The sequence below is a fragment of the Ovis aries genome, chromosome X, assembly GCF_016772045.2.
Source record: "Ovis aries strain OAR_USU_Benz2616 breed Rambouillet chromosome X, ARS-UI_Ramb_v3.0, whole genome shotgun sequence".
Taxonomy (NCBI): Eukaryota; Metazoa; Chordata; class Mammalia; order Artiodactyla; family Bovidae; genus Ovis; species Ovis aries.
In genome coordinates this window covers 125,771,754-125,784,353 of record NC_056080.1, presented here as the reverse complement: position 1 = coordinate 125,784,353, position 12,600 = coordinate 125,771,754, and the positions used below count along the sequence as shown (strand labels likewise).

General features: G+C 41.2%; 1 protein-coding gene across 1 annotated transcript in view; it reads right to left on the bottom strand.

Annotated features, from left to right (window-relative positions):
• GUCY2F (guanylate cyclase 2F, retinal) overlaps positions 1–1,314 on the bottom strand; it is a 138,217-nt gene extending 136,903 nt beyond the window's left edge. Inside the window, exon 1 of the mRNA XM_027963150.3 lies at positions 585–1,314. Within this exon, the coding sequence (XP_027818951.1) occupies positions 585–1,314 (730 nt within the window). The remainder of the gene's footprint in view (positions 1–584) is intronic.
• Positions 1,315–12,600: the final 11,286 nt, after the last annotated feature.

Sequence of the window (12,600 nt, the reverse complement as noted above, 5' to 3'; positions counted from 1 at the left end):
TTTTAATATGCTTTCTTTTATCAGCCAGGTCCCTCCATATCAGCTCATTGTATGCTGTAGAGAGAGAAAAACCCTGTTTTCAAGGACTTGAAAGCAAGAAGGGGTGGGTGTGCATTTTGGAGTCCAGAGAAGACACATTCTAAGTTAGAGGTGATGACCCAGGGGCACTGGGCACCTATAAGGGAAAGTACCCAGAAGGGAATCAAAGGTAAATCTCACTTCAGTGACTAGATTGGGCAAAAATAAAGCTCTAAGAACACCCCTTCTCGGCTGATCTGAAACTGCCAAGGTCCTAAGAGCATGGAGGGTGTGTGGCCACAGCTGCTCTTGATGCTCTTTCAGCCCCACTGAGGCGCTGAAAGCAGGCACTGGCACCCAAGGGCATTTGAACCACAGAGGTCTTTGTACTTGGACTCAGTTCATAAAATAGGCTCTGTTAAAGCAGGACAGTCTTGGGGCCTGAGTGGGATTTAAAGTGGGCAAATGCATGAAGAACTGGGGAGTAATGTGCTATCCTAGGCTGTGAGGGTCAGAAACCTTTCACTGAAGCCACATTGAAAGCTGAGCCCCGAGAAAGCACTCACTGCGAATTTTATCTGCCTGGCGAATCTGCTGGAGAGCTTTCTGGATGCTTTGGCTGTCTTGTCCTGTGGTCAGGACGACCCCTACTGGTAGGCCGCGGCTCCGAAGAGCACTTGCAACTCGATAGGCTGTGTGCACCCAAATGTCTTCATCTGAGGAAATGACTCCAGCGTGAGCCCACTGGAAATATTTCATGACAGTTAGCAGCACCTGGATGGGAGAAGGGAGGGTCCGAGAAAAAGTCGGGTGGCTCTTTTTACTGTCTAGTTCATAATTCACGCAAGCCCAAGAGAAAATCCCTTTGTTCCAGCTGTTTCCCAGGAGCGAGGCTGCCTCGCAGTAGCCAGGGTTGGCAGGTCCAATAAACCCTGAGGCCATCTGGTGGTGGGAAATGAAACTGGCGAGAGCTCTGGAAGCCTGGCAGTCTTCATTGAAAATCACATATTCAAGAGAGTGACCCAGGTCAAAGGCTGGGTCCTTGTTGATCCGCTCAGTGGCTAACTGAGCAGCAATCTCAGGCAGGGCCTTTGAGAACAATGGATCACAAGTCCAAGGGCCAACCACCCCTATCTTGTAGGGTGGTGCCCACACCTGCAGCGGGAGAGACATAAGGACCAAGAGCCACAAACACCACAGGAGCTTGAAAGATGCAAGGCCATGTTGTCCTCGCTGTCTTCCCAGAGTCACGAACGAGAGCATAAGGTGGGAGAAAGGCCAGGGTCCCAAGAACATAGCCCTCCTGCTTCCAGCAGGCTAATGAAGAAATACTGCAAGGTGATTCTGTTGTTCCGAGATGGACAGTGGGGTGTCCAAGTGCCTGTCAATCAGAAGAAAAGGTATATTACTCCCATTATTCCTGAAGCTTCTGGAAATAAAAATTATGAAAGGAATGTGTGTGTTAGTTGCTCAGTCGTGTCCAGCCTTTTGCGACCCATGGACTGCAGCCTGCCAGGTTCCTCTGTCCATGGGATTTTTCAGGCAAGAATACTGGAGTGGGTTGCCATTTCCTCCTCCAGGGCATCTTCCCAACCCAGGAATTGATCCCGTGTCTCCTGTGTCTCTTGCATTGCAGGCCGATTCTTTACTGCTGAGCCATGAAAAGAATGGCAGTCCCTAAACTGTAAGTTTCCCTCCCCGACCCTGATCAAACTCTTCCTGTTCCTCTAGTTCTTGTAATCCTTATCTCAGGAGATGACACCTCCATCTATACTTGCTCTGGTCAGAAACCTGGCAATCAGCTGAGATTCTTTCTTATTCTTCCTCTCACTCAATCCATCCCCAATTACTGTTGATTCAACTTCAGCAATAGCTGCTCATCTCATAGGATTACATAAGGATTACATGGATTAAAACATACAGCAAATGCTTTTAACATTTAATATTTTAACATAATAACACATCATTAATGTTATTTTAGTGATATTATTACTATTAGAGTTTCAAGCATGTCCATTTTTCTTGACCACACTGCCCTCTTGGGGCCAGATGCAGATGTTAATAGATAATGGCAAAGCAGAGTAAAACGTGCTATGATTGAAGTAGCCCAGACAGAGGAAGATAGAGAGGGTCATCTAAGCCCAAATTTCAGGGGAGTAGAACAGGGACTGCCATTCCTTTCATGGCTCAGTGGGTAAAGAATCCTCCTGCAATGCAAGAGACACAGGAGACACGGGCTCGATTCCTGGGTTGGGAAGATCCCCTGGAGGAGGGCATGGCAACCCACTCCAGTATTCTTGCCTGGAGAATCCCATGGACAGAGGAGCCTGGAGGGCTGCAGTCCATGGGTCGCAAAGGGTTGGACATGACTGAGCAACTAACACACACAGAAGAGGGAGGAGGAGGGAAGTCTCTCTGACTTGAGCTTCAAAGAAAAGTTAGCTAGGTGAATGGGGTTGCCAGGGGGTTGGTGCTAAGAGCCTTCCAGGAAGAAGCAACAATATGCAGTAAGGACCAGAGGTGGAAAAAGGAAAAGGATATATTGATATTAGATTCTCAGAATTCCAAGACATTTGTTCTGCTCAGGTCTGCGGTGTCAAGCAAGGCAGGGGCCAGATCACCAAGAGTCCTATATATCATTTATAAGCTTTCAGATTTAATCATATAGATAATAGCTTTAAGCAGAGAAGTGGTATAATAAGATTCCTATTTTTTTAAAGATTACTCAAATAACAGGGCAGAGAATGGGTTGAAAGCGGGCAAGGAGCCCGGTTTTGAGGCTATTGTAGTAATCCATATGAGAAAAGATGGCAGAGATTTCCCTGGTGGTCCAGTGGTTAAGAATCTGCTTGCTAATGCAGGGGATGCACGTTTGATTCCTGCTTGGGGAACTAAGATCGCACATTCCTCAGGGCTATGGAGCCCATAAGCCACAACTAGAGACTAGCTGGTGTGCCACAATGAAGATCCCGCATGCCTCAGTTAAGACCCAGTGCAGCCAAATAAATAACTATTTTTTAAGCCTTAAAAAATATCACTCACCTAGAGCCAGACATTCTGGAATACGAAGTCAAGTGGGCCTTAGGAAGCATCACTACAAACAAAGCTAGTGGAGGTGATGGAATTCCAGCTGAACTATTTCAAATCCTGAAAGATGATGCTGTGAAAGTGCTGCACTCAATATGCCAGCAAATTTGGAAAACTCAGCAGTGGCCACAAGACTGGAAAAGGTCAGTTTTCATTCCAATCCCAAAGAAAGGCAACACTAAAGAATGCTCAAACTACCGCACAATTGCACTCATCTCACATGCTAGCAAAATAATGCTCAAAATTCTCCAAGCCAGGCTTCAGCAATACTTGAACCATGAACATCCAGATATTCAAGCTGGTTTCAGAAAAGGCAGAGGAACCAGAGATCAAATTACCAACGTCTGCTGGATCATGGAGAAAGGAAGAGAGTTCCAGAAAAACATCTATTTCTGCTTTATTGACTATGCCAAAGCCTTTGACGGTGTGTATCACAGTAAACTGTGGAAAATCCTGAAAGAGATGGGAATACCAGACCACCTGACCTGCCTCCTGAGAAATATGTATGCAAGTCAGGAAGCAACAGTTAGAACTGGACATGGAACAACAGACTGGTTCCAAATAGGAAAAGGAGTATGTCAAGGCTGTATATTGTCACCCTGCTTATTTAACTTATATGCAGAGTACATCCTGAGAAACGCTGGGCTGGAAGAAACGCAAGCTGGAGTCAAGATTGCCAGGAGAAATATCAGTAACCTCAGATATGCAGATGACACCACCCTTATGGCAGAAAGTGAAAAACTAAAGATCCTCTTGATGAAAGTGAAAGAGAACAGTGAAAAACTTGGCTTAAAACTCAACATTCAGAAAACTAAGATCATGGCATCCAGTCCTATCACTTCATGGGAAATAAATGGAGAAACAGTGGAAACAGTGTCAGACTTTATTCTTTTTGGCTCCAAAATCACTGCAGATGATCACTGCAGCCATGAAATTAAAAGATGCTTATTCCTTGGAAGGAAAGTTATGACCAACCTAGATAGCATATTCAAAAGCAGAGACATTACTTTGCCAACAAAGGTCCATCTAGTCAAGGCTATGGTTTTTCCAGCGGTCATGTATGGATGTGAGAGTTGGACTGTGAAGAAAGCTGAGCACCGAAGAATTGATGCTTTTGAACTGTGGTGTTGGAGAAGACTCTTGAGAGTCCCTTGGACTGCAAGGAGATCCAACCAGTCCATTCTGAAGGAGATCAACCCTGGGTGTTCATTGGAAGGACTGATGCTAAAGCTGAAACCCAATACTTTGGCCACCTCATGCAAAGAGTTGACTCATTGGAAAAGACTCTGATGTTGGGAGGGATTGGGGGCAGGAGGAGAAGGGGACAACAGAAGGTGAGATGGCTGGATGGCATCACCGACTCAATGGACGTGAGTTTGAGTGAACTCCGGGAGCTGGTGACGGACAGGGAGGCCTGGCGTGCTGCGATTCATGGGGTCTCAAAGAGTTGGACACGACTGAGCGACTGAACTGAACTGAAGACATGGCAGTGTATAAGATCAACAAAAGAGAGTTGCAGAGTAAAGTAAGAAGTCAGAGGACAAAGCCCTGAGAACCCACAACACAAAGTTCAGACAGAGAAAAGGGAGGTCATAATGAAAACTTCAACGAACAGTATGGAGAAACAGCAAAGTCCAGGAGCTAGTGGTGTCTTACAATCCAAGGAAGATGACACTTTCAGGATGAAAAGTGTTTATCACATCTCACATTCTGTTGAGAAGTCAGGTAAGCTAGAAAGGTATCTGTCTATTAGATTTGGATTCAGAGAGTAAGGCTGCAAGTGGAAGGACCCACAATGAGTCAAAAATGAATGGGAAATTTTTTATAATGTATTTTAAATTATTTATTTATTTTTATTTATTTGGCTGCTCCAGGCCTTAGCATTGGCCCCAGGGATCGTTGATCTTCATTAAGGCATGTGGAATCTTTCAGTTGCAGCACATGGGACCTTTTTAGTTGTGGCATATGCAATCCAGTTTCTTGACCAGGGATCAAACCTGGGCACCCTGCATTGGGAGCTTTGGAGTCTTAGCCACTGGACCACCAGGGAAGTCCCACTGAATGGGAATTAATGAAGTGGAGTCAGTAAATGTGGTGAACTCTTTCAACACAATGCATGCAAAGCCTTTCTCCATTTGACCCTTGTTTTTCTCTACACCCCATCTCCCTGTTCTCATCTGATGCTATAGTAAATTTTTTACAGTTCTACAGACTTGTATCACATAGTTTGTCAAGCATAGGATTTGGAAAATGCCATTTCTTCTGCCTAGAATGTCCTCCTCCTTCTTCCCATACTCCACTTTCAGATTCTCCTGATGAACCTTCTACCAGCAAAACCCAAATGCAGTGTTCACCACTCTGTTCAGCCTTAGTTAACACCCTCAGGTTGAGTTCATTTTTTTTCCACCTGTGCCTCATACTTACACCCATGAGGAAAGGTGTTCCTTTGATTTATAAACAGTCCCTATTTCTGGTCTATGTTGTGACAAGGATACTGAACTGTTTGATATCTCTGTATTTCAAGACCTCACACTTTCAACTATAAGGGGTGGGCAATGAGGGCAACTTTCTATGGGGAGCAGAGCCCTCTGTAATGGGATTTCCTAGCGATCTTCTCCGTCTCCTTAATACCTAGCCAAAGCATAGTAGATACCAGATAAATGTTTGTGAAATCAATTAATAAAACATTAAATTTGGTCTAAGGTCAAGAATAGCCTCACTGGATATAAAAAGAAAAAGAATTACTTGCTTGGGAGTGACATTAATGAGGAAAATCCTTAGTGAATTATTAATTCCAAACAAAGATCAAAATAATGGTATGACACTTTTCATGGCTAATAATCAGCACTGGTATGAACTGGGCAAACACAACTGGTTGCTTATTGCCAGCAACAATTCTGCCTGTGCTAGGTCTGTTGGTTATCATCTTGACTTTCATCCCTCATTTTATGAGAAAATTTGACTGTTCAAGAAACCAGCCAGAGGAACATCTGCTGGATCTTACAGACCTATCACAATAGCATGCTCCATCATCAGTGAGCAGGTGAAAGCTCATCAAAAGGACAGTCAAGAATGACAGTTTAGGAGACAGCTCAAAAAACAGCATGAACTGGGGGTATGTAGGTTTGAGGGGGAAACTTCCAACTTTGCTTTGGAGGTGGTAGAAAGGTAGTTCTGCACTGCTTATATGCATAAAGACATCAAATTTATTCCTAGACTTTCAAAAGTGATCTAGTGCAACCTTCTTCCCCTGAAATAGATGCATTCTGTGTGCTCTGGTGAAAGCATCTGGGTGAGATTTATGATGGACAAGGTGTTGAGATGGGGACTTAGCCTCCAAAGAGCTCTCAGTCTAGCACTACAAAGTGAGCTCTAGTCAGCAGCCACATACTTCTCTCTCCATCCTCCCCTGGCCCTGCTCCCTTATTTGGCATGACAAAACTTGGGAGCCAGGTCAGTCTAGGAGCAGACCCTTCTCTGGAGTAGCATGGGAGAGGTCCCTATTTTTGTACTGGGACAACGACACTGAGCTGTATGATCTGTCTTTTTAGGAACCTCGCTCTTTCAACCACTACGATTCCGCAGAATGAAGGCCATTCTATATGGGGAGCAGAGCTCTGTTGACAGCAGCAGAGCCAGGAGGCCAATTAACTGCCTCTTCTTCCCCAAACATACCTAGTTTGATGGGTTATCTCCCAGAAGTTGTACATTTAAATCAGAAAATAGCACTAGGAGATAAAAGGCTAAGACTTACTGAGTTCTTGCTATGTATCAAACACTGGGCTAAATTCTGCATGTATTACCTTATTTTTAAAACTCAATATCCATCAACAGATTAATGGATAAAGAAGATGTAGTGTGTGTGTGATATATATACATACACATATATGTGTGTATACATATATGTAATGGAATACTACTCAGCCATAAAAAAGAATGAAATAATTTCATTTGCAGCAACATGGGTGCAACTAGCTGGAGGAGGAAATGGAACCCACTCCAGTATTCTTGCCTGGGAAATCCCATAGACAGAGGAGCCTGGTGGGTTATATATAGTCCATGGAATCACAAAAGAGCCAGATACAATTGAGTGACTAAGCACTCACGTGTGGGAACAACTAGAGATGATCGTACTAAGAAAAGAAAGTCAGAAAGAAAGACAAACACCATATGGTATCACTTATATGTGGACTCTAAAGTATGCAAAAATGAACCTATCTAAAAAACAGACACAGACTCACAGACATAGAGAACAGACTTGTGGTTGCCAAGAGGGTGGGTGGGGAGGAAAGGACTAGGAGTTTGGGGTTAGCAGATTTAAACTATTTTATATAGGATGGACAGGCAATAAGGTCCTACTACATAGCACATGGTACTATATTTAATATCCTGTGATAAACCATACTGGAAAAGAATATAAAAAAGAATGTATATATGTATACAACTGAATCACTTTGCTGTACAACAAATATTGGTACAGCATTGTAAATAAACTATTCTTCAATGAAAAATAAAATTACGATAGTGATAACTAAGTAAAAACAAACAAAAAATAAAATCAACTCATCACAACCTTTTGAGGTTCAGTTCAGTTCAGTCGCTCAGTCGTGTCCAACTCTTTGAGACCCCATGAATCACAGCACGCCAGGCCTCCCTGTCCATCACCAACTCCCGGAGTTCACTCAGACTCACGTCCATCGAGTCGGTGATGCCATCCAGCCATCTCATCCTCTGTCATCCCCTTCTCCTCCTGCCCCCAATCCCTCCCAGCATCAGAGTCTTTTCTAATGAGTCAACTCTTCTCATGAGGTGGCCAAAGTACTGGACTTTCAGCTTTAGCATCATTCCTTCCAAAGAAATGCCAGGGTTGATCTCCTTCAGAATGGACTGGTTATTACCCTCATTTACAGATGACTGACTCGAAGGATGTGAATCTGAGTGAACTCCGGGAGTTGATGATGGACAGGGAGGCCTGGTGTGCTGCGATTCATGGGGTCACAAAGAATCAGACATGACTGAGCAACTGAACTGAACTGACAGATGATGAAACTAAGGCTCAGAAAGGGTAACTTTCCTAAGAGCTCAGATGATGAAACTAAGGCTCAGAAAGGGTAACTTTCCTAAGAGCACATAGTAGCAAGATGGGGATTTGTACCCCAGTTGATCAAGCACTACCTGCCAACAGCCTCTAATTTATGAAATCACTGAGACCATACTTACTGTACCTTCTGTGCTACCCAGATTGAACTTGAATGATTCATTGGTGGTTTTTTTTAAATCTCTTGTTCCCCTTGAAATAATAAATTATGTAATGAGAGGGACGGATGGAGTAAACTGGGAGGGATGAACAGAAATTTATCATCCAACCAGAAGAAATTTGCCACCGGTGTTCCAGCCAAACCTGGGGACCCCTCACTCAGGGTGCAGTATTGCACAACTGGGGGAATGGGTCTCCAATCACATTGTACTCTATATGAAGCTAATACTAGTCTTTGAGAGTGGAAGTCTTGGGAGTATGACCTTTGGCACATTAGTTCTGCTTCTTAACTGCCTCATCTACAAAATAAGAGGTAAATTTAATGCCTTTGAGGTAAGGGATTAAATAAGATAGAATGTTGAGCATGCAGCTGTCCTTCAGTAAATACTAGTTCTTCCTTGCTGTTTGGGAAGAGGACTGCATTAGGAATTGGAAGACGTGGATCCTTAACCCAGGACTGCCACTGACTCACCATATGACACTGAAGATATCATTACCCCTTCTAGGTTTCTCTTTTACTCCTTCAGTTGAACTAGAGGATCTTCAAGTCCTTTTCTTCTCTGACCTACATTGATCCTGGGATTCTGTACTTCTTCCAAGCAGTACTTGGAAGAGGTTTTCTAAACCTCTGCACTATCAAACTGCTTTCTGAATTCATTCAACATTCCCTAGGCTTTGCTGTTCTAATTAGATTTTGCTGAAGTGTTTAGCACTTGCTTCTGTCTGGCAGATCCAGTTCCTGATCATTTTAAATTTTGGTCTAGAATCCTCTATCAAGTACTTACAATGTGAAGTTCCCCCCACCCTTGCTGGAGTTATGCCACACTGAAAATCTGGACTCCTAGAACCATTCACTATCATATCATCATTATGAGGAAGGATACATTGAGAATCTGGTTTGTCCTAGGCGTGTGTGAGTGCTCCGTGGCTCAGTAGTGTCTGACTCTTTGTGACCTAATGGACTGTAGCCTGCCAGGCTCCTTTGTCCATGGACTTTTCCAGGCAAGAATAGTGGAGAAGGTTTGTCATTTTCTCCTCCAGGGGATCTATCCAACCCAGGAATTGAATCCATGTCTCTTGTGTCTCCTGCATCAGCAGGAGGATTCTATGCCACTGTGCCACCTGGCAAGCCAGGCCTGTAGCTACAAGAAAAAAAAGTGGGAGCATATAAGGCTTGGACAAGAAATTTTACCAGGAAAAGAAACTATACACACATCAGGAGGAAAGGGGCAATAATGTCCATCAACATGGTTCTATGTAAAGTCAAATTTGTAAGTTCCCTGCTTGTTTTTGCTCACTATGGTATCTCCAGGGCTGTGCCCAGCCTGAAACATTATAGGTATTCAGTAAATATTTGTTGAATAAAATAGTGAAGAGGAGACATGGAGTACAAGTAAAATGTCTTATATTACCATGTTCTTGAAAAGGCTCTATTTTAGACCTTGGTTAGGAACGACCTTTGGCAAATTATCCAGTAAGCAAAGTTTGTGTTCAAACTTCCAGTTGAACTTTTCTTTGCTTCCTCTATTAATGGAGAGGAAAAGCAACTCTACAGAAAGAAACTCTTTAAGTGATTTTTCACTGATATGTAAAATAATATTTGATAACTTTCCCTTTCTCCTCCCCAACAAATGGTGTTTGTTTTTAAACATGGGGTGGGGAGAAGTTTATGACAAAGGAATTAATCTATAATATTATCATTTCAATTTCAAGCATCAGTAGCAGGTAGGCAAAGGGGGATGGGCCACTATTTGAATAGAAAAATAAAGGGAGTTTTGGCACTTCTCAGATCAAAGTGATTAGCTGTCTATTCTAGTTATAAGGTTGGCATTTTTAAGTTATAAATCAGGTCATTCCACCTAAGCAGACTGCTTACCCATTCCAAGTTCTAAAAAGTTTGTTTTTCAAAAGTACTTTAAAGATTTATATATCATGATCAAATTGGATTTATCCCTGGGGTGTAAGGATGGTTGAAATTCATAAATCAATAAATATGATACTGCATGAACAAAATGAAGGATTAAAATCACATTATCATCTCAATAAAAGCAGAAAAAGCATTAGGCAAAATTCAACACCCTTTCATGATAAAAACTCTCAACAAAATAGGTAGAGAAGGAAGGTACCTCGAAACAATAAAGGCCGTATATAATAAGCTCACAGTTCACATCATACTCAAGGGTAAAAAACTAAAAGCTTTTCCTCTAGATCATAAACAGGACAGGGATGCCCTTTCTTACCACTCCTATTCAACTTAGTACTGGAAGTCCTAGCCAGAGCAATTAGGCAAGAAAAAGAAATAAAAGACATCAAAATTGGAAATGAAGAAGTAAAGTTATCCCAGTTCCTAGGTTACTTGACCTTATACACAGAAAACCCTAATGACTCAAAATAAACAAAAACCCCACCTATTAGAACTTAAAAGTGAACTCAAAAAAGTTGCAGGAATAAAATCAACATACAAAAATTAGTCACATTTCTATATACTAACAATGAACTATACAAAAAAGTAAATTTAAAATGCAATCCTATTTACAATAGCATCAAAAATAATAAACTACTTAGGAACAAATTTGGCAAAGGAGGTGAAAGACTTTCACACTGAAAATTATAAGACAATGATGAAAGAAATTAAGGAATACTCTCAAATAAATGGAAAGATATCCCAAAAAATGGATTGGAAGAATTAACATTCTAAAGATGTCCTTACTACACAAAGCAATCTATAGATTCAGTATTATTCCCATCAAAATTCCAATATTTTTTATAGAAACAGAAAAATAATCCTAAAATTCATATTGAACCACAAAAAATCTGAATAGCCAAAGCAATCCTGATAAAGCTGGAAGGATTTGATATCAAATCCTGATATCAAAATACATTACAAAGCTACAGTAATCAAAACAGTGTGGTATTGGCGTAATGACAGACACATAGATCAATGAAGCAGAATAGAGAACATAGAAATAAACCCATGCATATAGAGTCAACTGATCTTTAGTAAGGGAGCCAAGAATACACTGTCCTCACTGTCCTGTGAGGAAAGGACAATTTTTTCAACAAATGATAATGGGAAAACTGAAAAGGGATGAGTTGGACTCTTACTTTACACTATATACAAAAATTAACTTGAATGGATCAAAAATCTAAATATGTAAGAGCTAGAACTATTAAACTCCTAGAAGAAAACAAGCAGAAATCTTCCTGGCATTAGTCTTGGCAATGACTTCTTGGATTTGATGCCAACAGCACAGTAAACAAAAGCAAAAACAGAAAAGTAGGACTACATCAAACGAAAAGCTCTGCACAGCAAAGGAAATAATCAACAGGATGAAAAGGCAACCTACAGAGTGGCAGAAAATATTTGCGAATTCTAAATCTGATAAGTGATTTATATTCAAAATATATAAGGAACTCCTACACCTCAACAGCAAATAATAATAATGTGATTTAAAAATGGGCAAGGGGCATTAATAGATGTTTCTCTGAATAAGACATACAAATGCTGTCTATGAATATAGACAGATGGTAGATGAAGAGGTGCTCAGTATTACTAATCATCAGGGAAATGCAACTCAAAACCTTAATGAGATACCCCTCACACTTGTCAAGATGGCTATTATTTTTAAAAAAGTGATATCAAATGTTGATAAGCAAGCAGAGAAATTGGAATCCTTGCATACTGTTGGTGGGAATGTAAAATGGTGTAGCAGCTGTGGAAGACAGTATGGACATTCCTCAAAACATTAAAAAAAGATCTACAGTATAATCTAGTAGTCCACCTTCTGGATATATATCTAATGAATTGAAACTAGGTTCTCAAAGAGATATCTGAATTCCCATGTTTGTTTCAGCATTATTCACAAGAGCCAAGATACAGAAACAACCTAAATGTACATCGATGGATAAATAGAAAAGAAAATGTGGTATGTACATAAAATGGAATATTATTAAGCTTTAAAAAAAAAAAGGAAATCCTGCCATATGCAATTACATGGATTAACCTGGAGGATATTATGCTAAGTGAAATAAGCCATGACAAATATTGCATAATTCTACTTATGTGAGCTATCTAACATAGTCAAATGCATTAAAGCAGAGAATAGAATAGTCATTGCTGAGGGCTATGGAGAGAGGGAAATGGTGAGTTGTTGTTCAATGAATATAAAGTTTCAGTTAATCAAGTTGAAAAAGATCTAGTGATTTACTGTACAACACAGTGCCTAAAGTTAACAGTA